We start from the raw sequence: 27,432 nt of genomic DNA, 5'->3' as shown, positions 1-27,432 counted from the left end.
TATTCATTGAAATGAGTTGTTTTGAAATTTTTAAAAGTAAAAAGAAACTGTATCAAACAAGTACAAGTATAGATTCTAAGAACCAAGATTAATAGTGAAATAGGAGAGAACTGTGATATTATAATAGGACGTAACGTAACAGTATGGGATTGAGGCAATTTTACAATCATAAACATCTTAGCACCAAAACTGGTTAATTAACACCATTGGGAAGCATTTCAGACAAAATATGCATTTGTGTTATTAGAACAATCCAAATTACCTCGTTAGAGTTTTACTTGTTTTGATCGTTTGAATTCAAATGGGATAAGCTTTTTTTCTGCACACAAACATACCCCGGGTTCAAAATAGTTCTCGATAAAATGTTGACATGGTATATATCGGATTTATACCGAATACAGATCTAGATGAAAAATATCAAAATGTTTGATGCTTTTTGAGTCCCATTAAACGAAAAGTTTACAATATAAAAACAATCCAATCCCTAACGTTAACAGTCTTATAACTTTTCATAAAGAACTGCATTCGGCAAATATCTTACTTAAAACATAATCTTTGTTCAAAAGTTATCCAGAAAGAAAGATATATAAAGTAGAATTTGAATAATTACCCACATTCCTATGATACATTTGTAATTCTAACTCGACTCATACAGATAAAATGTTTAAACAACGAGAACAAAAGATTGATGTCACAGCAATGTTTTAAGTGGCATTATAAATAAGACCAAATTTTCAACAATAAATGTTAAGATATCACAGTTTTTCATCAAAAGAATTACTGACGTCATTTTCGTCGACAACGTGAACAATGACGTCATCTGTAGAGTAATGTTCGTCATCTAAAGACTGCTGACGAGATAATCTTGATGACGTATTAGTATCCTGGCTATCAGATCGCAGTCTGACTCTTAGACGCCTATCCTCCCTATGAGATGCCGCCTCCTCCTCGGGAATGTCCTCTAAATACTGATTTCTGGCCTGAGACAGTTGCTGGAGGATTTCCTCCTCACCCGATGGTTCCTCTAATGAGGAATAAGCACTTTCTGTCAATAACGGTGCATTTGAACTCTTTCTGTTTTCACTGTTATCTTGCCTACTTAAAACATCATGAGGATTTCCCCCATTTTGATTAATATCTACACTGTTTGTTTGTGCTAATTTACTGAGCAGCAATGATTGTTGTTTGATCAGGTGGTTCATTTTCTGCTCCATCACGTCCATCTTTTCACAACATTCTTTCGTTTCCTGTTCTCGTGATTGTAAATGATTTAAAATTTCATATCTAAAACTTGAAATATCCTGTTTTACTTCATCGAAATCTGTAAATGATTAAAAAACGAATTTAAAAGTAGTCAAGAGATGGACAAAAACTAAAGGGATTGAACATACTTTCACTTTAACTACGTCTACAATAGATAAGCTTCATATCCAGTATTACTTACCATCATTACTGTCATTTTCTCTCTGCATGTCAAATATGTATCTTTTGACAATTCTTTTCATTACCCTCTATAAAAACAAAAATACATTTTAGTACCATTGAGAATTACTTTATTTACATTGCAAAAGGCATAGAATGACTCACCTTCACGCACAGAGGTAAATTAACTACGAACTTAAGTTTTCATTTACCTTATACGTAAGTTTTTCCTCAAACAAATTTGGTTCAGAATCACTTCTAACAAAACCATTAGTTGTTTGCATTCTCTCTCGGAATCTCTTTATACCATTAGCTTGACGCTGAGATTGCACTGTATCCCAACCTGATGTCTAAAACGACACACTTCAGTATTACTAACAGAGGACTAAAATAAGAATATGTTTGTATAGCAAAAAAAAATGATTTTAAACAATGTGTTGTTGCTACTTGAATTTTAAGTCGAAAAGAAGCCATTGCATTTTCCTCACCGTTGCAGTCGGACTAGTGGCAAAAAGTTCTACATCTTTGATTCGCCCTGGGTGTGGTCTGAGATCCCCTGTCTCTCCCTTACAAAAACAGTGACTAATGCGAGATAATAGTTTCCATACAGACTTTGGGGAGGGAACCATGTTAAATGGAATGGGCAGTGTTGCCCCTGACTTTATATAGTCCATGTAAAGCTTACTGCGGGCAAACTTCCACTCCGTGTCCGAATCCTCCTGAATAGAGAGAGGTTAAGTGGTTTTAAATAAATCAAACCTTTAAGCATGAGATACTAGAAATACGTATTCAAAGGATATATAATATTATGCTGTTAAAATGAAGATCTCATTCAAAGTCCATGAACTTGTAGTCTTTAATTTGTTACCTGTATAAGTTCAAAAGATCTCGACATCATGGCAATTAACATATTCAGAAGCACGATAACACTGCACCAGTTGTATGCACCAAATATCCAGTATCCAACATATTGAGTAAAAATGTGATTAAACTCATCCAACTCCACAATGGTGGCATCTCCTCTCCCAAATAGGGACCAGAACACTGTTCTCACGGTTTTGTCTGGACTGAAGAAAGTATATAATTTATCAAATGTTCCTAAAATAGCTAATATTTAATCATATCTAACTCTTTTCTTCAGGGCTAAAATTACTCAAGTTCAAAATTAGGTTGGAATTATTTGCTAATATATAAGAAAACATGTATAAGAAATCCTTACATTCCAAACGCCTCCTCTGCACGAACTGTGATGTTATTTTGCATAAACTCAACTTTCTCTCGCACTTGTTTTGGGTAGTACCAATACAGATTATGTAAACCAACCATGAAGGCCACCAGAATCACCAGAAAGATCGCTAAAAATTTTATAATGTCCTGTAAATTGAGAGAAAAAATCAATCAGAACTTCTTGAGGATAAATAAGAGATAAATAGTTAGTAAGGTTTGCATCCAATACCCTGCTTTTTTACCTTCACCCTGACTTTAGTATCATATAAAAAAGTTTTCAACAGCTTGTATATTTGTTTGGACTACTCTTTATCGGGTAATTCAGTAGACCATAATCATGAACATAGATAGGTTTTCAAACTTCAAATCCTTTTAACATTTATTAATAAACAGAACTGTTACATTTTTTTCAGATGGCGATATTGGTTTAATTGTTAAAACAAGGTCCAAAGGAAAAAGGTTTACAAACAGAAGAAAGGGGCCAATTTATTAAAGGTGAATTCACCCTTTAGTTCAGATAACCAGTCTAAATACACATTTGATTTGGGATTTCAAAGTTTTTGTTCATCAAAGCATGGTTCATTATCTATGTTTTTGCAATGATTTTAAAACTTTTTGCCCTTTAACAGTAAAGTACAGTGTACTTTGAATCTTCGAACTTTCACAATGCTTACCGTCATCATTCGAGCTATGGAGATCTGCATGGGACCAAACATTTCATTGGCTGGCAGAATATACGAGACTCTGGTAAAACTGATGACATTGGCAATGGCGAACAGTCCCTCTGCAATATTATGGGGGTCTAGGGAATCCCAGTAGAACCTGTCTAAAATACAAGTACCGTATAAAATGAGGTCTCGTTAGCAAGAAAGAATCCTTACTGCTCCTAAATCTATTTTACTCTTCTCGCTCCATGCATATAGTGTCATTGCTTCAAATGAGAAGACCTACTGTGGAGCTTTTTTTTCAACTGAGGTTTCCTTCTACAGGAAATCCCCCTTTTTATAAACTTTAATTTCGATTTAATGGATAGAGCAATTCCATGCATGTTTCAACTTATTTAAACTACACATAGTAAGATCACAACACAGTATTAACGACCCCATTCATAAGAAAGGGCGAGTACTATGTAAAAGATAAAAGCCCCCTCTAATACTGACGACGATTAAGGCATTATTATCTCTTGCATATTTGAGAGTAAAAGACCACGATCCCAGAGTCAAAGATTTCAGCATCATTTGAACGGTTGATTATTCAAAAGGCAAATCTCTATTTTTAAAGCTAATAAAGATTTATACAAATGCAAATAAGAAAATGTTTTGTAATTCCCAATTTATATGTAAAATAGAATACGTAATCTAATTGTGATTTGTCCAAAACATTTAAATAGCACTACCCTATAATGTTTTGTTATATTATCACACTTCATAGAGTGTTAATAGACTATAAATTTAGGAGGCTACTGTGGAGGGGGTGAGGTCAGACTCTCCAACTAGTTTTAAAGTAAGTCTTCCCACAAGAAAGCGTGGATCCAGAGTGATACTTCGCTGCAGATTCTCCTGCTTTAGATGGAATCTCCCCTAGCTGGGGGTCGTAGTGCACATTGTCTAAGGGTGTCTTACTCTAGTGCATGATTTCCGGGTGATTATTACTAGTTGGAGGGGGCTTATAACACACACATTTATATGATATCTCAAAACAATCATTAAATTTTATATTCTCAAACTACTTCTTGAAAGTATTCTCACCTGCAATGATCCAGTACATCTGTTGTGCTGCTGTCCGATCACTCCTTAACAACAATTCCCAAGGTTCATGAGTTTCAAAATATTTTAAAGCAACGTTTACCTGAAAAATGAGCATTTTTAAGATTACATTCCATGGCTTGTTTCTATAAGGGGTCCTCATACATACTTCCTTTCAATGAAATTTAATAATGAAATGAAAATTAAATTTCAATGTATCGGATATTATGCACAAAATTGACATTTATTGAAAATCCCAGCGAGGAAGATCAAACAAGTTTCATTCTGAACTTAAATTCAAAGATACCAAGACTTCAAATATTGTTAATGATATTTGAATGATATTTGCCTATTCTTATTCTGGAGACGTACCTTCCAAATGCAGACGTATCTAAGAGTGAATGATGACAGATAGAGAGTGAGCACGGCCACATCCAGGTAATTATACAAAGAATCAAAGTAGTCGTACAGGCCCTCACTAAATACCTGCTTTATCTCCTGCCAAAGCATACCTGATAAAAGTAAATAGATTTTTAATAGCCAAATTGAAAAAAAAAAAAAAAAAAAAAAAAACAGAAACGAAAGAAAATAATGATTACGATGTATATAGATAAAGGGTTTTATACGATTCTGAGACTAAAATTTGGAAACATGCTTTATACTACTGAAGTGTACAGGTTTTCAGAAATTGTCCAGTGAAATAAAATTGATCTCTTTTTTGACAGCTGTTCCGTTTAGGTACATACAATGAAACTCTACTTATATCTTGCTTTTGCTTAAGTTTTGCAAAACAAGTTGAAAAAAAATTATCACAAGACTAAGGTTCAAAGTTTCTCGAGAAAACATAATGGTATTTTCAAACAGTTTCTCGAAATGTTAACAAATTGCACACTTTTGTCTAGAACTCCGTTTGATAATCGCACTAAAAGTCATGAAGAATATGTAGTTGTTCCTAGTAAAACAGAGGTTGTATTCATGTTAAATATGTCAAACATCTTAACCAGAACTATTGCTTTTAGTAGACCCTTTGTGTAGATACTTTTACCGTGAATTCTACTTTCTTTGTTCAGCATGTTGTTCAGCATGTTGAAATTAAATAGTCTACAGTATACTGTGAAATCACAAATTTTCATGGGAATTTAATTTTCGTTAATTTCGAGGCGTGAAGAGACTCACGAACTCATGTCTACTAAGAAATGTAAACTGTAACAAACATTTCTATTCAACAATTCTTTACCCACGAAATTAAATCCCAACGAACTAAGAGTTTTTCCTCAAACCACGAAAATTTGACTTCACGAAAAATGTGATTTTATGTACAGTATATATACAGTGAAGAGAGAGTGTTCAAAGAAACCTTATTTTATTGTCTGTAAAATTTATTAGTCTGTAAAATATTTCAAACACAAACAAGATTTCTATATCTCACATACAATAATGTCCAGATGAAATATATTCTTCATTTTCGTTAAAATAGCATGTTCTTGAGGGAGTCAGTTATATACTCTGAAGGTTTGGATAAGGTCAACAGATGTTTAACAAACGAACGTCTCCATTGGTGTCGTAATTAATCTTAGGATGACCTATTAAATGTTTTAAAGTCAGTTAAAAATATATCGTGTTTCAATTACAATATCTTGTACATGTTTGCATACTCTCTAGTATGTCGTTATATTTTAAAGGGACATGGACACAGTTCCAACTGATTTTGTTTTATGTTTACAATTTCTAATTAAGGTCATTCAAATTATCAGCAAAAATTTGAAAATCATTTGTTGATTTACAAAGGAGATACAGAACTTAAATTTTTCATAATGTAAAGAAAACTTGTGCCTTATTTTTGTTTACATATAGAAAATATCATACTAATAACAAAAGGAGATTCAGCAAATCACTAGCGATTGCCTAATCTTATTTAGAATTAAGTCTTTATTGACAAAATCTGCTTCGAACGAACATATATAGGTATATCTAATCCTTGTAAACAAAAACATGGCATGGATCTTGTTTACATAACAAAGGTTTGGAGCTCTAAACCTGTCTTGTTTCCATCAACTGAAAATCATTTTTTTATAATCATTAAAAATACATTAAAGAAGTATTTTAAGCATAAAAAATGGAAAAAATAAATTTGAAAATTTTAAGCTGAAATTGTATTCATGTTTAATAGGCGCTGTTTACCTGGGTTTGGGATGAATACCTCGTATTATTTTGATTGAGCAATTTAATGACCTTTCTTTTTTATGAACTGAGATATAACCTTAATTGCTGAATCACACTTGAAACCCAACGCCCCATAGAATAATTTGCATCGCAACCTATCACATCCATCACAAAATAATAGTATTTGTCATTAGTGATCTGGAGACCTACTAACCAGATTGATCAGGTCTTTTAGAACCAGATATATGCAAAACAGTTATATTCATAGCACCATACGATAATGATTAGCCCGGGATCCCGAACTATAGGCATGATTTGTGGTTTGACACCGAGATTAGGCCAGCTTCTATTGGAATTCCACGAGAATATCATCTCAGTTAATAGTTCAGACTGTATCTCTTAAGTAATATAAAAGACTAAGCCCCCAGGGAGCTCTCTCTGCATATCAAGACAGCTAAATAGGCTGACATCATTTAGAATTCAACGAGGTCCTGTTCACTGAATCTATCAAAGTTTGGTATACTGCCTAATGAAAACTACGACAATTTCTTGCTATATACCAATATAAATATACCAGTTTTACATTAAAATAGCCATGCTTATTTTACAAATCCAAATAAGTGATCATGCATGCATGCAGCAGAAGGCCACGAATTACTAATAAGCTATGTACTTACCTATGATCCATAGACTAAGCCCAATCTGTATAATTTCTGGCCGACTCGTGCGGACAACAAAGTCTTCCGGAAGCGTCAGACGACTGTGGTTTTTGTACCAGAGGTAGTGTTTGTAGGGACCAGAAAAAGAGGAGAGGCGGGTGAGGTCCGTCGTCCCCTCAGCACTTGAGATCAAAATCATGACGAGAAAAGTTACAAAGGACATGGCATGCCCGATAAACTTAATACATGGATACTGAAGGAAGCGTCCAACCTGTAAACAAGTGTATAATTATGTTAATGTCGCCGATACACATGTCATTATAAAAATATATTTTCATTTCTAAATGATTTTCTGTGATAACTTTTTGAGAGTTTTAATGCTGATTTCTCGATAATTACATCTAAATGCAAATTTCGCCAAGTAAAATTTACAGACCATAATAATTATGCATTTCAATTTACGGCTGTTTTTATATTGTTTCCGAAGTCCGTGGGCGGAGACTATTAGAATTAACATGGAAGGCCTCATGGATTTTAAATCTATCTTATATTCACATTTTTTTTTCAAATATATAAGCAAATATAAGAAATCATTGTCTACTTTTTGGGGTATCCTAGCGACAACAACGGCAGTTGGAAACCTGGGATTATATTTGCTAATTAACCCGTTATGCAAATTATCCCGCGTTTCAAACTATCGCTGAAGCCCTTGCGTGGCATACCCAACAAACTAGACAGTGATTCGTTGAGTAAAATATCATATAAGTACTTACTCTACAATTATATTTTATATTTTAAAAAAAATTTTAAGAACACATTGATTTTCACCAGAAAAATTTGCCCCCAAAATTGTGATTTTGCAGTAACTACGTTATCTACTCATTTATAAGTAAAACACCATCAAGTTCAATACGAATGTAATTAAATCTACGAAAAAGCTTTATACACTTAGGAATATTATTGTATGAGTATTTTTTTAAGGAATCATTGTCTAGTTAGTAGAGTATGCCAGGGCATCAAACATAGTTGGAAACGTGGGATAATTATCCCACGTTTCCAAGTATCGTTGATCCAAATATGTCCCTTGCATAATCTACTAACTACACAATAATTTCTCATATTTCAATTTCATTGTGAAATAAAATTGCAAATTTAAATTTAAAAAATGTAGACGAATAGATTTAAATTACAGGAAGCCTCCCATGTGAATTTTGAATGTCCCCGCCCTCTGATGTCAAACACAAAGACAGACGCACGAGATTTACATGCATATTGCCTTTTTAGCGTCAAACACAAAGACAGTCGCACGAGATTTACATGCAAATTAGGCTCTTTTGCTCCTTACTTATCAGTGGGCGAAATTTACATTCTGGTAGAATGATCAAGAAATCAACTCAACTAACTTTCAAAGAGTTATCACATAGAAAACAAATAGAAACGGAAATATTAAGTATCATAAATATAAGTTAACATCTCTCTCTTTTACAATTCTTATATATGTATTTCCATTTGTATACCGTTATGTTTAATGGTCATATTTAAAAGATATTCATGGGAGGAGATCATTCAAACATCACTCCAGGTTTAAAATGTTTTTAAAAAAGTAATTCTTCTTTATCATCGAATTTTCTTTAATGTATTCGAGTTGAAATACATCATATCATAGGTTTATTAAATTTATATTCGTGAATAAATGAACTATAAATGAACTAGGAAATTGATTAAAGTCAATTATAGTACATACAGATGTTTTTTTTTTTCTTAGAGTGTTTAATTTTCTAAAAAAAAAAAATCAATATTCTGAAATGAGCAATTGTAGCATAATGATTCGATATGCTGTAGTTATATAGAAAAAGACAAAAGAGAAAATTAGCAAAACATAAAACGATTAAAATTATCTGTCGCATTTAGAAATGTGTCAAAATTCCTGATGCTTTTATAAAAACCAGTAGACCAATTCAAATGCAATATTATTTTCAAAGTGTATTGAATGAGAAATTTATGTCAGAATCCTTAAGATATTTAAGAATCTTTCCGATTATCAAGTGTATGTCAAACACCCATTAACCCTAACACTTGAAAACGTTCTTGCGTGAAATTTAGAGGAACGCATCTGCTCTGTACTTTTGAGTGAAAATGTAGTCTATTGCTCATCCGTTAAACAGTTAAAACAGTTACATCTTGATATCCTTTAGTGTTCCTTTGAACCAGTTTATTTTAGAGGATTATGATGATTAAATTTCTTTATTTTGAATCTAAGTACAATCCGTTTCATCTAGGTTTTTTTACTAATCAAGCTAGACGAAATTTTCTAATTTCCCTGTGAAATCTATGTTTAATATCATTTATTTCTGGTCCGTTCAACAGATTACACAGTGTAAAGTGTGCATATTGTGTATTATTAGCTCTTTTGATTTCCTTTATAATTTTAATTAATCAAGGGCTATTATACGTGGAAAATGAATAAAGAAAAAGTAAATAGAAATACCCGAAATTACTAATTATAAGTGGAACAGTTTAGTATTGAAATAGTGTGTTTTCTGTTACAGTACATTTTCGGTACCTTATGTTATAATGCTTGCTAAAGAATTGGTTAGTAGACGGGTGATTATACCTTAGAATGTGGAGCGAACCAGTACAGAATGGCCAGTAATGGGTACACCGAGGTGACCCCGAACACCATCAGAGACCGGAAGAACCAGTTAGAGCGCTCCATAGCCCTCAGGTCATTATACCAAATACTGACCAACTTCTGCTGACAGCTAGGGTGGGCCACAAACTGTAACCAAATGATCATGGTATAATTAGAACATCTTGATGACTTCTATACTTATCATAAGACGAGATATATAATTGAATTGATTTTTACAGTGAAGTGATTTTCCTTCCCCGAAGTTTAGAATATATTGTAACCTAAACGGATATAACAATAACGTTTATAATGAAGAAAAATCGTACGTCTCTGACACTACGTTATAAGCGTGTTTTACTTTATATCATTCTGATATTTTCTTATTTTTCTTCCATTTCATTATAATCATGATACATTTTTAACTTTAAAAGCGAACATCAATTAAAAACAAATCTTCTCAAAGACTGTTATAAATCAGAACGAATTGAAAACAAATCTTTTATCAAAGACTGTTATAAATCAGAACGAACGACAAACAGTTTTTCTTGAAATTGAAGTCATTCACCTTGTAAAGAATATTGTTTGTGATAGTGGACATATCACTTATTTTACCAATGCTGATAAATCAAAAAAAAAAAACTTCAAAGATGTAATTTTTGTAGAATGTTAACAAGAAATCGAAACTTAAAGATCGTTAACCTCCTGTCAGATTTGAAGATTCTGATTTATTAAACTAACTATATGTCTAATATGATGATAAAGAACAAAGAAACAGGTAATGGATGGACATTAGATTCATGTTTACTAGTTTCTCAACTCTTCTTTTAATTCATTATTAAGGACAGACACGAACAAAAATTGATCTCTGAATTGGTATATACATAGATATATTTTTAATTTAGTTGCAAAAGGGAAAAAAAATAACTTTTTAAATTATTGAGAAAATATAAACTTTCAACATTACACTTTTCTGTAACCAACTTTCTTTTTAATCTATACAAGTTTATGTCACTTTAAATCTCATATTTGATAAATTTTGGACACAAAGTGAAATTTTTGTGGTTAAACTGATTCATTTCAGTAAATAAATATGACTCAAGTTGTTATTTTGCTTGTTTGTTTGTTTGTTTTTAATTTTGGTTTGATTTCTTTTATCAACAAACTAATGCAAGAAAAATATGAATTATTTAAAATAACTTACTTTCTTTTCATTGTAATGAATTGCCAATTTCAGTCTGGATAATTGTTCAAATGTTTCATCATCAGCCTCACGTTTCTTTTTATTCAAAAGTTTTTCTAGTTCGTCGTGACCTCTAACCTTGTCCAGTAATCGAACCACATACTCACTTAATTGATCTGCTAATGCTAAATAATCACTCTGAAAGTAAACCAAAAAAATTACGACAAAACAGAAATTAAAATATATCATCAAGATTTTGGAGGCATTTTGGATACATCATTACTATAAATCATACAATTTATCTCTAGAGATGTACAAAATAAAAGGAATATCTTTAATTTAGACGCTAGTTATTTGGGGTTTTCTTGGCTTTGATTAAGGGATGTCAAAGTGTTCTAGATAAGTAGAAATTTCTTAGGAAAACAAGAATATTGATTAAATGTTCTGATAGATATTGCAATGTGTTACTATTTTCTCATCTGACATTCTTTGAATTCTCACCTTATAATATTTTTCAACTTTTGCCACACATCTGAGCTCCCTGGCAAGTTCAAATGCAGTAAGTATTGGATCGTTACTAGACAAAGATATATAGGCACTACTGGCCAGTCCCCTGTAGGCGTTCAATCGAGTTTTGGCTAATCGTAACTGGTCAAAGACCAGTTTGTTACTACACTCCTGACAGTTACAGTAGTAATGATGGGGCTTCCTGATTGTCTCCCCTCTTAACAACAAAAGTTGGACAATCTCAAACTGATTCCTTTCTGCTGCGAGTATAAGAGGTGTAATATCAGAAGAAAACGGAGAGTCTTCACTGGTCGTATTAAAGAAGTAATCCGTCTCTCCAAAACGTTTGTTTTCTCGTTTGACGTCTCTGTACTTGGGATGTTTCAATATTGTCTCAGCAATTTGTTCGTGACCTGCACTTATAGCTTGTAGCAGAGCTTCGTGGATGCTGGAAGCGTTTGAACGATCAAGTAGCAGTTCCACAACCTGCCATTGTAATACAAAATACCACTTCTAAGTGAGTGGTTTTTAAATGTGCAACTACACTTCAAAATACAATTAAACTGCAGAATATCTCTTTAACTCTAAAAAAGTTAATTACTTCTGAAGTTCTAGATGAATAAGAGTTCTGAGTTGCTGTTATATTTATTATGATCTTCTCTATTTTTTTTTCAAGTCTACCTATTTTTGGTAATTAGTCTCTCTTTAAATAGTTTGTCGATAGCAATCCATAACACTTTATATTCACATCAGTGTTGTATGATATTGAACAGATGCTGAGAGGCTCTCAGTGAAATATAAATTACCTCCAAGTGTTCATTGCCGACTGCTAGGCGAAGTGGAGTGCGACCAAGGATGTCGTTGAAATCAACATTGAAGCTCTGATGTTCCTCCAAAAGTCGTTTTACGGTCGGAATGTCCCCAAACTCAGCGGCAAAAATAAACTCCTCTTCAAGATCTGACAGCTAAAATTTAATAATTTCATGTTATTATTATAATCAATGATGGTTACATAAATAAAAAAGAGACACTCTCTTCCTCTGTTTTCGCCAATTTCATGGCCAGTAACTTTACGGTTGTTAAATTTTCATTTTACATAAACTTAAAACATATTTGTGGATAACAATGCTTAAGGTATGTTTATTGTCGTTTTTATTTATTCTTTGTTTTTCTTTATTGTTCTGTGAGTTGAATTTTAGTTTCAAATTTCAGTGATGCCATACAAGTACATATTTAAATTCGATTGAAGTTTATTCATCTCAAGGCACCTTGTTAGTTTTATCTTTCCTGAAATATTTATTACGATTTTTTCTATTAATATTTCCAACATATTTGTTTCTTGTGCCCAAAGCAACAAAAGAGTAATGATACAAAGATGCATGTAAAGTGCCCTATCTGCTGGGATTCTGCTTTGTTTTATTGATTGATTGTGCTAACTTAGTGCACCTTATATTCTTCCCATTGCTGTATTTAGAATGTTCAGGCGCGAACGAATTGATCATTTCATAAGCTGTACAGCCTACCTATTAACTTGGCGTGATTGACCAGTGCAAATCTAAAGTATAAGATATATTTGTCATGTTTTAATGTACATGTACCTTGTCTTTGCAACATTTGAGAATATTTGCGCATTACATTGTGCCAGGCGTTGGTTTTGTGGTAGTGTCTAGAATCAACAATGTCCATGCAGTTGCAGAATCAAAATAATAAGCGACAGTACCTTAAATTACTTTTCCCCCTTGAAACTGGGTAAACAAACAAAACAGGAGAAAATACCATTTGTCTTTGTAAGATTCGTTATTTTAGCTGTATTTTTAGAGGTAGTCAGATTTAATTCTGTAAGTCGTATTCAAACTTATACCCATAGTTTCCTTTGTAAGTAAAGGGGATTCCTAAAATTACAGTTTGTATAAGTGGAACATATATATTTATCCCTTGAGATTATAAAAACCGCAAAAATTTGACACATCTGTTTTTTATTTCGGAAAAAGTTGTTAACTTGGCAAAGAAATTTTATGATAAATGTGATAAATGAGAAATCCAGACAAGAAAAATAGAAGGACATGTCCTTCAATTTTTCTTGTCTCGATTTCTCATTTATTTATCAATATATCCATTTTATTCTGCATAAGAACTTTACACATGTACTTCACCTGCTGGTTCGAACAATTTCTAAAACGAGGCAAACTGTTGGAAAAAACTTGATGAATTAAGAATATCATCATTTTGCATACGTATTATTGGTTGAAAAAATGATCTTGTCAGCAAATACAATCTTTCGTTAAGTGGACTATTGGCTGATTTTCCATACATACTGTAGGGCCATTAAACACGCACTGAAGTTTCTACGAATTTGTGTGTTTGCCCGATTATGACAAGGAGCACACGGCAGCCGGTGGGAAAGGTCGAGGGGAAATGCTTACTCCTTACTGCACCTGATCCCATTATTGATATTTTTAGAGGTCCGTGTTGGTTCTGGTCCCCATTTGTATATTTTTGTGTTTGCTCTGCTCCAATTTTGTTTTGTTTTGAGCTTGAATACTGTTTGTTTTCTACATATGTTTCATTCTATGACGTTTGGGTATAATAATTATTCGTTATCTATATTTCAAGTTCAAAAAATTGAAAATATAAATTTACAAAGTTTCATCGTGAATTTCAATAGAATACGATTCACGCACATGTAGTTATAACCTGAAAAAAGCGTTCTGCTTATTATCATTAAGAAAAATACCTTTGAAGCCTAGATATCTCATTACCACAGCTTCAAACAGTTTTCAATGGTTTTCCTTGATTTACAGAACTCAAAAATTAATCTTCTCTGTTTACAGCAGCTTCAAAACACAAGCCCTATATTGTTATTGTAAATTATAAAATAATCAACTGAGGCAGACAGCAGAAAAATGAAGTGTGTTCTAGAATAATGACGTCTCTGTCTTTAAGATCTAGAACACAACATTCATAGTAATAGAGGCTGCAAATTTAATAAAATGGATGAATTCTCGTTCCACATACTTTTATATTTTCATTCATGATAATTGTTTTCACTTGAGTGCATGCTTTTATCAGGATGTCGCCAATAAAACTGAAGAGAACCATTTTATAAATCATCCGAAAACTGAAAGCATGGCAGAAATGAGCGTAAAACATAAAAATTCTTGATGGTGTATACTTTTCTTAAACAAAATGTTATTGGCTACCGATTTCTGTGTTTTACAGACAAGTCATTTAACTTTGTGGGTTATAAGATATATTACTACCTTTGTTTATTAGAAAGAGAAGCTTGAATTGGCAAGATCTCTACCAACGGCGATATTTATGAATTAAAAAAAAAATACATTTAAGGAATCACTGTCTAGTTAGGAGAGTATGCCAGGGCATCAACAATAGTGGGAAACATGGGATAATTTGCATAACGGGCGAAGCCCGTTATGCTAAAATTATTCCATGTTTCCCACTATTGTTGTTGTCCCTAGCATACTCTCCTAACTAGACAGTGATTCCTTATATTTTCATTGAAATAAAATGGTAGATTTAGACTTTAAAACTGTAGAAATAGACTTAAATTACACGAGGACTTCCATGCCAATTTCAATAGTAATCGCCCAGTGACGTCAAACACCTAGGCAGCTGCACGAGATTTACATGCAAATTTTGCCACCTTAGCGTCAGACATAGAGACAGATGCGCACGAGATTTGCATGCATTTTAGGCCTCCTAAGCTCCTGACCTTTCGACCTGCTAATTTACATTCCGGCAGAATTATCAAGAAATAAACTCCGACAACTTTCAAAGAGTTATCGCAGAGAAAAAAATTAGAAATGGAAATATTTTTAGATTTTAAAATCTTTACTGTAATTTTTTTTCCCATTTCCTGAGTTTCCAGAGGTTCGTTTTTTTGTTCTGTTTATAATCTAGAATCATTATCAGATTAACAGGATCGATCAATCTATTTATTATCCTTACAATATATTGCATATAATAAAATGATAAAAACTCATATCATTATTTCATTGTTTTCAGAAATTCTAAATGGTAATGTGAAAATTAGAATGTAGCCCCTGTATCAATGATTTAACTTAAGATTTTTTTAAGTGTTAAAAGTGTTATATATTTCTGAATAAAACCCATGGAGAATGGAGATAACAAACATTATTATACTTCTGTTAAACTGTTTGCTATATAAAGTTCAGAAGGTAAAATAACGATCTTTTATAGTTCACGCATAGCAAAGCTATACCCCGGGTATAGTTTTTGCTATCCACCCTCGGAAAATTTTCATGCAATTTTTGCCGCCAATTTTGATTTCAAGCGATTATTTCTATTGACTAATGATATCGATGTCATAATGACTTCAGTAGCATTGTGACATCATAAGGATTTCAGATTATTCTTGCAGTATTATCTTACTCCAAAAAATGCAAACCTCAGAAATTATATTATACATCAGTATAATAAAACGCTTATCCACTGGTTGTGAGTGGGATAGCTCTTTTATCAAACCCTTAACAGGGACTATTCCCCTCGGGCAAGCCCTCGGGCAATAATTCCCTGTCGCGGGTTTGATAAAAGAGCTATCCCACTCGCACCCATACAAGTGTATATTATTCAAGCTGAAAGTCCATTCAAAAAGTGCAAATCAGGAGCAGAGCAAACACGGACCTCTAAAACATCAGAGGTGGGATCAGGTGCCATTGAGGAGATAGCATTCCCTGCCAACCAGTCACAACCGCCAAGTGCTCTTTGTCTTGATCGGGAAATAGCGGAGAGTAAAATTCGTCGACAATTCGGTGCGTAAATTGTAACAATTACTCTGGAAAACTTCAGTCAGCATTTGACTCTAGGTAATTTTAGATTGTTCATTGTATCGATCATAGAACTTATGAAAAGATGACTTAACTGATATTGTTGCTGTTCCTCTTTCATCAACTTTTTATCAATGAGTTACCTCGTTTTTAGAAGTTGTTGGAAATTTTAGCTAGAAGATAAAATTGTGTTTTCCTAACTTTAATAATATGTTTCTTTTTTGCCCAAGTATAACCAACTCTGTTATGCTATCATTAGAATATTGTTCTTACCGCTCCTTTATTGTGTTTTTCTCTCCTGGGACCGTTTATATAATTTAGTACTTATCAGTTCTTTTTTCCTATTTCCTTTAGAAGACTATCTGTATTACTGCCTTCAAAAGTCGGTACTTTTCCATTGCTTTTTCCCCTCTACTTTGACCCTGCTTAAAAATACGGTACTCACCAGTCTTGTACTTTTTTTGTACAGTAATTATACTTAGGAAACGGTACTTACCTGTCCTTTACTGCTGCTGGCTTTCTCACTGGACAGGTTCAGACGGGATAGAGACTTTTTGTCCTTGTGTGATTTGTACGGCATGCTGTCGTTTACGTCATTGCTACGGGTCGCTGTAAAGACAAATAACAAAGATCACAATTTCCATTATTCATCAGAATTGTTCCTCTATTTATAAACCGGCCACAAGGACAAGTGTCAGAGGACAACGAACATTTAACTGATGTTCTGTACGTCCAGATCTTTATCCGAAAAGTATTTTGGAGAAAACAAATCTCTAAAACAATTTTCTCAGTTTGTGCGTGTATATTTTCACGTGACTTTCTGTTACAAATACTAAAGAGATTCAAATAGATGATAAATTGCTCAATTATATAAATGTAACCATGGAAATCAGGTAGTTTCAGGTGAGGTAATCTGGATAATTATCACTGATTTCCCCACTGGTTCTACACAGTAATGACCATCTTTTATGTGAATTAAATAATATATTCCAACCCAAGCAAAGACATTAAAATTAGATAAGCAAGTAGTATAATATGATACCTGTACAATTAATTAAATGAGACGAATCAAACAGAGGTTTGCATGTGTCCTTAATATTTGATCTTGGTAATTTATCGTATTTATCATGTTCCTAAAATCAGTTGACACCCGTCTACTTAAATATAGCTGAATAAAATATCAAACATTCAACAATGAATATATATGATATGAATAAAGTGAAATGAGAGGTGCGCGAAGATAAATTTGCAAGCGCTGAAACTTGGTTATCAATAAGAAATCAAACTCTTCCACTTTCTGGAAAAGCGGTATGTATTTTGTATCACTAAAACAATTCCTACAGCTTGTGGTCTTTATTTACAGGGTTGTGTGTAAGTAAGTACAATATCCTCCCCAGCAGTTCCTCGAAAGAAATCAAGATTAAGTCGGCATGGAATCGGCAGAGAGACAGTATAATCACAAGTTACCATCTACCGAAGGTAATCGATTACAAGCAGGTGCCTTCAGTGTGGGTTGGGAAGGGCAAAAACCGACACAGATGATCAGACAAAGAAAGAAAGATTGGTTTATTTTCTCTTTTTTCCGAAAATGTCAGAGGTATATTTTTACTACAACTATATAAAAGTAAAATACATTGAAATTAAATTTAAAGAACAAGAACAAATATTCAATAGAGTTAATAAAACCATTTTACTTTTATGCTAATAATATTTTCTAACGATTAAATTAATTAAATAATCGATTACTTAAAATTTAATTTTACGCTTTTCATATTTTATGAAATTTTCATAATCAATGAAATTTAAGGCTTATTTTCAATATGAAGATGACGAACATTTATCGGTTTCGAAAGTCCGTTGAAACACTATTAATCAGAGGGAAAACAAACACGGATCTCTAAAACTTCAGCGGTAGGATCAGATACCATGGAGAAGTAAGCATCCCATGTCGACCACTCACACACGCCATGTGCTCTTTTGCATAATTTTGACTTATTTGTAAAGAGACTGACTTCATGTGAATAATAAATCGTACGTTTAGGTACATAAAACGAGATAGAGAAAAAAGAAAAGTGTTCCACACACATATGGGGTAGGGGGAGGGGTTAAAAAAATCAGAACCGTTGCTTACAAGCTTTAAACTAATTTCATATATTCCTGATCAGCATCACGTAACATTTACAGGTAAAAAAAAATGAAGTTTTGTCTCTTTACTTCAAATCAGGAATATTTTTAATTCACATTAAAAATTATAGTTTCACCACTTGTAATTGTTGTCGTAGTTAATCTTCTATGATGTCAGGTTTAGTTTTACTATGCAGGACATGTAAATTCACTAGATGACAAAATAATATATACCCGATCTTGCATTTTTGACATCAAATTTGAATCGGAATGTTACATTCTGATTCTTTATCCTAATCCACGTTCATAATTTAAAAAAAAATAGATTCGTTTAAGATTAAATTCTTAGATAGATCAATGATTATTTAATCGAGATAAAAATTTTGCAACTTGCTAGGGTTCTTAAAACCTATTAACTTCAATTCTTGCAACAAAGAGTTTTGGAAAAATGGCAGGACTATATTTTTGGCCATTTCAAGGGAATAATTATATCATGTTTTAAACATACAAATTGAATGCTTTATGAGGTATGACACTTAATAGATTTTATTTCCATTTTTAGAAGTGACTAGGATCAAATATAGATAGAAATAGCTTTGGGGTTCTGAATTGTAAATCCTGCTCTTTGGCATATTCTGTCAATGCTGAAATTTTGTATGTGAAAATATGATACATTTTATATCTTTAATGTTCTCTCTCTTAATAATGATTATCAGATATACAAATGAATCCGCCCACAAGATAAATTAAGATATTTGAGATGAATCAATTCGTGTCATCAAAAAGTATGATAAGATCAATGATTCTGAGTTAAACGCAGAATATCTTTTAAATTTCACATTGAAATGCTAGGTATAGTTTATTTATTAAAATCCTCAACTGGTCTTTACAACTTTTTTCAATGAAATAATTTCTTTATATTATTTTTTTTCTTGATATCATCTAGCTATTAGAAAGAACAGGCTTGATAACAACGATATGGTTGGTATTTTGACTCTTAGAATTATAGAGAAACAATGAATTAAATACACTTGTTACTAATTACTTTAGAATAAGGAAGTACTTACTGGTCGGGAATGTAGAACAGCGCTTAAGAACGCAGTACTTGTATTTTCTTTTTTCCGCCTGCATGATGAGAAGAGCCGAGAAACCTCAGAAGCTAGTCTATTTCATGTCGTAATGAAAAGTTTTTCCCTACATCTTATGAAATCCTACATTCATTATGTAATTTTCCAGCATAATGAAGATAATAAAAGAAAACGTGACGTAATTTATTTAGTTCACGATATCCACAAACTTCTTAAATCTGGCCGTCAATTACATTTTCTTAGAAACTGTTGGATCAAAATCCAGACCTCAAGAGAATATGAAACGTACTCACAATAAAAGCCGAAGCTAACACTTTAAACGTTGGAATAATTTGTCCAACAAAGCATAAGGAATTTTCATAATCGATTGGGGATTTTTTGTTCATTTACCAAAAAAGGATTACTCCTCTGTTCTAGCATACTCAGTCCATACAACAACAATAGAAGGAATGGGAATCTAAGTGTTGATTAACCAGAAACCGTCATTCTGTTCGGTGAAGACATCCGTCGTATCGGTCTATTCTAATTGGAACATTTCGTAAACGACCATAGGGAACGAAACTATACATGTACATCATAAAGACAAAATAAATATTTATTATTTCTAAGTAGAGAGGGATTGTTTTGTCGGGCAAAGGTCAACAATCAAGAAATTACATGTTCTGTTGTGCATTGGTATATTTTCAATCGTCACTGGTAGATCTAAATGCTGCTTTACATGAAATTTGTGTCAGAATGTCTGTTACTTTTCCCTTTTTTTTTATTTAATTATTTTCCATCTACGGCTATTCTCGAAAACCAAAATTCTAAAGTTTGATATAACTTTTAATTGTAATTATTCAAATAGCTGAAATTTACTTACCAAAAACAAAATATTTATTAAGAAATTAAACCTCCCCTTGATAGAAACCATATCACTGCTGTTTTCCTTATGAACAACCTGTGAAATTTTGAACGATTTGTTTGTATTTAGAAGAGAGTGCCGAACAGAAGGTCTGAGAAATGGCATTTTTACTGTTCTCGTTTTTCAACGAACCTCCGTGCCAAAACGGATATAACGGAGCTCTGAAATCAAGCGATCACGCGCCATTTAATGTACATGTTAGTTTGCCATGCTGTATATCGATATATCAAGCAGTGTCTTTACATGTATTGAATATCGATAAATCATAAATCTAATCGTTATTTAGTATAACATGGAATATCGATAAATGAAGTTAATTTTTCCAGATGCTATATAGCTATTCTCCCCCTTATCAAAGTATGCCACCAGTGCAATGCTTCAACAACCAAAAAATCAAAATGGTGGGATAGAATATTGAAAATGAAATATTACTAAATAAAACATGTGTAGCACAGTGTTTCGTGTTTCACTTCGAAAACAAGATATTTCTTCGGTTCAAAAAGATGCTCTCTTACTTAAAGGTGATATATCTTTCGTGTAGGAGCTATTTCTCTTAGAAAGATATCTTTAGGTGTTAAAGACATACACGTAGCGCTTTTAAAAGAGAGAAATATCTTTTGAAAAGATTTATTTTCATAATAAAGAGGAGGTCATTACTATCATATAAAATATTACTGTTGTCATCACTATATAAAAAGCGCCACGCGTTAAAGAACGTCATGAAAGTTTTCTAACGGTGATGGCAACCGTCATTTCTTCGATGATGTAAACAACTACATGTATGTTCAGTCACACGACTTCTCACACTTAAAATATATAGTTTCAAATGCACTTTATATACAGGGTATTAACGAAAATCGAATAAGAAAATTTGAATAGAATTGACTACGTAATCTATCCATTATTCTATATATGGCTCACGGCAGGTTTGAAGAGAAAACATGGGATTATTGTTTGTCCTAGGCACCTGATCCAATCTCTGGAATCTCCAGAGGTCTGTGTAGTATGCCCTCTTCATAGAATTTTACTGTAAATAATTTATTTTTACAGAGCGAGGCCTGTTCGTTATCTTCACCCTCGACATTAAATAACCTTCATTTTTAAACAAAATAGCAACAAGTATGTAAGGAAGACCTTGACACTTTGTCAGAATAGATCAAAAGGATCATATGTGTGTTAAAATTGCGCATTAAGCGATTGAGGGGCAATATGAAAACCATCTATCCTTCTGTATTCAATAATCCAGAAGTAAAAAGAGAATTGGATAGATAACATGATCAGTACGTACTGGTCCCTGCAGACAAAGTAGGTAACAACATTGTCTTTGTGGATGTAAGGTTCATTATATAAGATGTATTTTAGAGGAACTTGGATTTAATTCTACTTGTGGCAGTCCAATTTATACTCATAGTTTCCTTTTTAGGGAGGAAATTCTTCAAAATAATTTGTCAGTTTTGAATATTTTTAATATTCCAAACAAACAAATGAATTTGAATTACCATATCTATTTTTAATTCCGAAACTTCATTAAAATCCTTACTAACAAAGATATATAGGGGATTCCAATTCATGTTCTACAAATTGCAAGCTTCTTTCTTTACTCATCACTAAAATATTAACAGTAGTGAAGAGGAAACTTCAAAAGTACTGTGCAACAGTATATTTGTGAAGTGATGTAAATCAGATGTGGATACTAAAAAAAACTAAAGGAACTTTTTGAACAATTGAAATCACAAAACTTTACCAAAATCAACAACATAAAAACTTACGACTTTGCAACTTATACAAGTATTCCTCACGATAAATTAAAATCCTGGGGCCCGTTTTACGAAAGAACTTAAGACTATGACCAAAAACTTCAGAGATGATTGTAAAATTTTGCAAAATTAAGAATTCTTTTTCCAAAATTATGTGTGTTAAAATATCTTACCACATTTTTTTTAATAATATGAAAATAATTTTCAATCGATGTTTATTACAAAGTCATACGAAGAATTAGATTTGGTCTTAAGTCGTAAGTCCCTTTGTAAAACGGGCCCCAGGCCTTTTGATATCATTGACAGCTGATTTTCTTTTCCAATTAAAACCAAACTCGTAAATGTGCATTGTCACTGGTCATTCGCAAAATTATTTCGTAAAAAACATTCTGATTATACACGCAAATACTTTGAATTGATAATAAAAAGATGTTTCTGATTGACAATAGCTATGTGGTTTTTGGAGACCACGTGACCAAGATACCTATGTTTTTGTTAACTATATATCCATAAAGTTTTTATTTTTTGTCTACCAACCCACCCATTGAATCAAAATATATCTATATAATCATCCAATTCTGTATATTAAAAAACAAAAATTATATACAGAAGCAATGAAATGAGGTTCAAATTAAGGGCTGTATCGAATTGAATTAGAGATCGTCGTGTGTTTCTTTCGACCAAAAGTAGGCAATTATCCAGGTAGTATGTGAAAATAATCAGCCCAAAAACTTTCATAATATTTTTTGTTAAGAGTCTGTAGTTTTTTCTGAAAATAAAGAACTGTTTGCTTTTGTTTGTTTTAAGAAAATGACCAGACGGTAGTTCACTAGCTACATGTAGGTTGTTGTTCATTAGTTTTAACAATGGGTAATTGAAGCGTCATATTAAGGTTTATTGCTTAAAAGAGCAATGTCTGAAATTCTGGACACAAAGATCATTTTTCAAGAAAATTAGATCATTTGGGAAGACATAACCATCGCTTCATATACGGATAATTGTGATATATTTCTACATGTATAGGGGAAAGTTGACAATGGAAAATCATCATAATATTTATGTCATTTGCCAGTGGGTCATTCCTCTTATTTATACGTTCATGGAGTAAAACACCCAAGTATGAGGCAGATGTCGCAGATTCTTTTGTGTCATTTACTTCGAAACCTTTGAGTTGACATGAAATTCAATGAATATTAATTTCATTAATTGATAAAACGTCCATGAAATATGTTTAAATTTAATCCACAGCAAGAAATTTCATTTCTTTCTGGTATCTGCTGGTTCTTAAAGCTCTTTCCCCCTCTCTCTTTTTTCTTTCTCTCAGAGGGATATCTATTTCTCTTTAACAAAAGCATCAGGGAGTTGTCTTGTTAATAAATCTCCTTGCCATGACGTCGACCTTTTTTTTTAGCGGAACTGATATCTAACTCGCCTTAGCCGATAGTTTAACATACAAATCTATAAAACAGGCATCAAAACACTCCATCAAATCGCTCGATAATCACCATCACAATGTAGCTAGTCTGTGTCAATTTGATATAAGATTCAAAACCATCAGAGATTTTTCCGTTCAAAATGACGATTCTTCCACATATCATGTAAATATCCTAACAGTAGTTTTAAAGTTCTTTAAGAATTATACGACATAATCGTTTTTGTTTCTGGATTTTTCGAGTGTCAGAATCTTTTTTATCATCATATTGTATCAGTACTCTGTGGTGCCTCCTCTATGATTTACAATCACGTATTCTGTTTCTCTTCAAACAGCAGATAAGTTAGCTATTTGAATTATGAATAAAACAACAACAAATCACTAGATTGTCCTATGATATATGGCTGTATTTCATCTATTATACAATTTCATTCCAATAGATTTAAAACAAATTCAATTTTCCAACAAGTTCATACTCATTGAAAGAATGATACAAAAACACCACATATCTTTGAATATAATACATGTATCAAAATTCGGCTTCTTTATCAGTAGTAAATATTTCAAGCATTAAAGAAAATACACTCGTTGGAAGTCACTTTAATGCTCTTTAAACCACTTGAAACTGTGTCTGTTTTCTTTGTGCTATGTTTTTATTTCTTAGAGATTTTTTTCAGAGTGGATAATATATTTAGTAAATAAAAGCTTTAGTATTATACATCTTATACCATTGTCAGGTACACTCTCAAAACATTCTATACATTTCACTCAAATACATTCATCTTTGAAATCAAATGTAAAAACTGGAATAAAAAAAATCATTATTAGCCCTGTTGATTTTTATACACATTAGAAAGATCACCGATAAAACATGTACGTTCATCGACTAACTAATAACACTTAAGTTACTCTTTTGAACAATATCACTAATCAAACATTTCTCTGTTTAGCTTCATTAAATGGTCAAAATCCAAACAAAAGGCAATAAGACGCGCAGCAGTTCTCGTTCTAAATTTGATATACTGAAAAATAATATCCCCAACAGACGAAACTAAATGACGTGTGTACCATTGTAACATGATAAAATATTGACAGAAGATCTTCAATTTCTTCGTTCCCACTCAGGAACAAGAACAATCCCTTGCTCCTTCTCTAAAAAAGCCAATTTGGAAATATTAAGCCATTTAGTGACAAGTCAAAACCTCATCGTCTCTGCTTTTTCTTAGACTTTCAGAATTTATTACTTAATTACACCCCGATTACGACACTTCTGTATTGATTTAATTGTTGTTTATTTTCGTTATATTATATAATTGCTTAAATGTATTAAGTAACATAAGAGGATCTTGAAATAAGTCTAATTTCATCTAAAATATCAAATATCCAAAAAATAAAGCATGAGTAAGTCTACAATTTTGATTTTTATAATTTTTCTTTTGATCTCTTACCGAAATATAATATTTAGCTCAAAATTTTTTCTGGAACTTTTAGTTGTTTTGAAACTTTTATTTACCTTCATCCAAGAGGAACTATGAACTAAAATATTGATAATGAAAAAAGGTATCCAAAAAAAGGCGTATTTAAGATGCTTACAGGTAAGTCGATTTGCTATTCCGTAACCAAAGATAACGAACTTAAAAAATAGTTTGTTTTCGGCGGAGTCAGGTCTCAATAAATGAAGTGATTCTGCATTTCTTTCAAAAATATTGACATTAAGCAAAGATAAATTACAGTTAATGATGCACCTCTGTCAAGAAAATGAACAGACAATATGAGAGATCAAATACCTAATTAAAGAAATCTAGTATCTAAACAGAGGCAATCAAAGAATCATGTCTTTTACTTCTGTTTTAGCAAAAGAATTGACATTGGCTTAATGAGGCAGCACCTTTTGTCCGTGTGGGGTAGATTTCCCAAGTATCTGAGTTCTGGCGGACTAAGGAAAATATCTCCACAGATATCTGTTTAAACAACAGGCTGGATGAGTGTCTATTTTCTGAAAGAAACTCAGGGCAGACTGACAACAGTAAACACATCTCAAAGAAAATCAATTTCAACCTGAGAGCGAGAGCACGTGCGAGAATCAAGAACTCCAAAGATGCAAAACATAATTCGACACTATTCCTTTTTTTTTATTTTTTCTTAAGTTTTAGTTTCCGCTGATAACTTCGATGTTAGAAGAAAGTAGATTGTACTAAGTGTCTGCTTCTGTGTTATATATATATATATTTTTTTAAAAACAGGTCCGACACGACACTTAAATTCCATCACTTCAAAGATTCCTTTTCAGAACTGAATATCAGTGATTAAAAATGTTATATAGAAACAGATAATTCAATCACATAACACTCAATTCCATTTCAGCAGCTCAGAATTGATTTTATAAAATGCAGCTTTATTTGAATTAAACTAGCGGTGTCAAGTCCTTATTTTGACGAATTATCAGCCCATCCGATAAATTAGATGATCACGTTTAGAGACATGCCTTCTTGTCTGCATTATTCAGTAAATTAAAATAATCAATTACATCAATGAAATCAGTAAAGGACAAATTGATCTGTCTAAAGAGTATCAAGTAAAGTAATTAACATGTATCCATTAGCAAATACAGCTACGTAGAGCACATCAAAGTTAAAGGCTAACGCCTGTCAGATTCCAGATAAACAGAAATATCGTCGTCTTATAGCAGAACAACATTGAAATTCAATTTTAGTTGTTTTTCTTCCATCAGACATCGATCATCGAAAATTGTTGAAATTACAGCAATCTTTTTGTTTATAAAAATGGGAAAACAAAGACAAACAAGACTAAAAGAAACATTCCTTAAACGAAATAGCTTATTTCAACAAGATGGTATACAGAAGTTAACTCTCATTACTTCAGAAGGTACACCAGAATAGAAAACTGTCTAGTAGCTTCATTAAAAATTGTTAGAGCAGTATATCAAATAAACTAAAAGATCAGAAAAACCCTGCTCGTCTATCTAACTGGATTTAAAACCCTTAAAATATGTGAAAACGTCGTGTGTTTAGACCTCAATGTATATGAAAAGATTGTGCATGTTATGCAATGGGAACTTTTTAAAAAAAAAATGTATTTATCTTCTTGACTTTTCTATACTTCTATACACAGCTTTGAGTCTTCGTTACATAACTGAAATCAATATGTATTTTTTTAATCTTACATTGGCGGATTACAGAGTCGTTTTTAGGTTTGATCAAATACTAAATTGCTAACAAAATATCGCTATAAAACAGTCACAAGTGCCAACATTGTAAACAAAAATTTCAAAACTATATCAACAATATTTGATCATTTCTAAAAACGTATTACTGATTTTGATTATGATATTGATCAGTATTATTTAAGTCATCATTTTAGATAGATCCCTAATACGGATAATCAATCTTGAAAGGGTTCGCAAAAATATTTTATAGATTGTGATACATTAGACATAGAAGAACAAAATATTTATAAATCTCGGTCGGCATTTTGGGCTTCCTGAAAAACTTGTTCTTCATTGAAGCTGTGAAAATAAACAAGTGCTTACCATTCTCTAAACATCTTACCTGAAATACGCTTAGCAATGATAAAACCTTTCCCAGCACGGTAAAAGTTTCTTGACCGGATTTTTGAATCCATGATTTGTCAAAACACAAAATTTCTAACACATTATAATTATTCCAACATTGAAAAGTCTTTCAGGTTTTAGAAGTCTATCGAAGTAGCGTGAGTAAATTTCATGACACATTCTGAAACTAAAGGTAGGAAAAATGTTCCTATATTA

At 32.3% G+C, this 27,432-nt stretch overlaps 1 protein-coding gene across 3 annotated transcripts; it reads right to left on the bottom strand.

Moving 5' to 3' along the window:
* Window positions 1-27,432, bottom strand: LOC134253713 (short transient receptor potential channel 7-like). 3 transcript variants are annotated; one of them, XM_062736293.1, is made up of 17 exons: window positions 20,415-20,576; window positions 19,532-19,589; window positions 16,837-16,949; window positions 12,342-12,500; window positions 11,530-12,021; window positions 11,050-11,226; window positions 9,831-9,995; window positions 7,235-7,487; window positions 4,767-4,906; window positions 4,398-4,497; window positions 3,324-3,475; window positions 2,642-2,796; window positions 2,291-2,489; window positions 1,911-2,141; window positions 1,635-1,772; window positions 1,445-1,511; window positions 1-1,321 (listed from the first exon to the last, which is right to left on the bottom strand). In XM_062736293.1, the coding sequence occupies exons 1-17, from the start codon at window positions 20,559-20,561 to the stop codon at window positions 756-758; spliced, it is 3,312 nt and encodes a 1,103-aa protein (XP_062592277.1). In that variant the 5' UTR covers window positions 20,562-20,576; the 3' UTR covers window positions 1-755. The 3 variants fall into 3 exon arrangements, with proteins under 3 accessions (XP_062592277.1, XP_062592285.1, XP_062592294.1); XM_062736301.1 differs by lacking the exons at window positions 19,532-19,589; window positions 20,415-20,576 and adding an exon at window positions 27,215-27,432; XM_062736310.1 differs by lacking the exon at window positions 19,532-19,589 and having other exon boundaries at window positions 20,415-20,496.

Source organism: Saccostrea cucullata, unplaced genomic scaffold (assembly GCF_032062105.1).
Source record: "Saccostrea cucullata isolate Sc308-1 unplaced genomic scaffold, CSIRO_AGI_Scuc_v1 ctg319, whole genome shotgun sequence".
Taxonomy (NCBI): Eukaryota; Metazoa; Mollusca; class Bivalvia; order Ostreida; family Ostreidae; genus Saccostrea; species Saccostrea cuccullata.
This window is presented reverse-complemented; position numbering and strand designations above follow the sequence as displayed.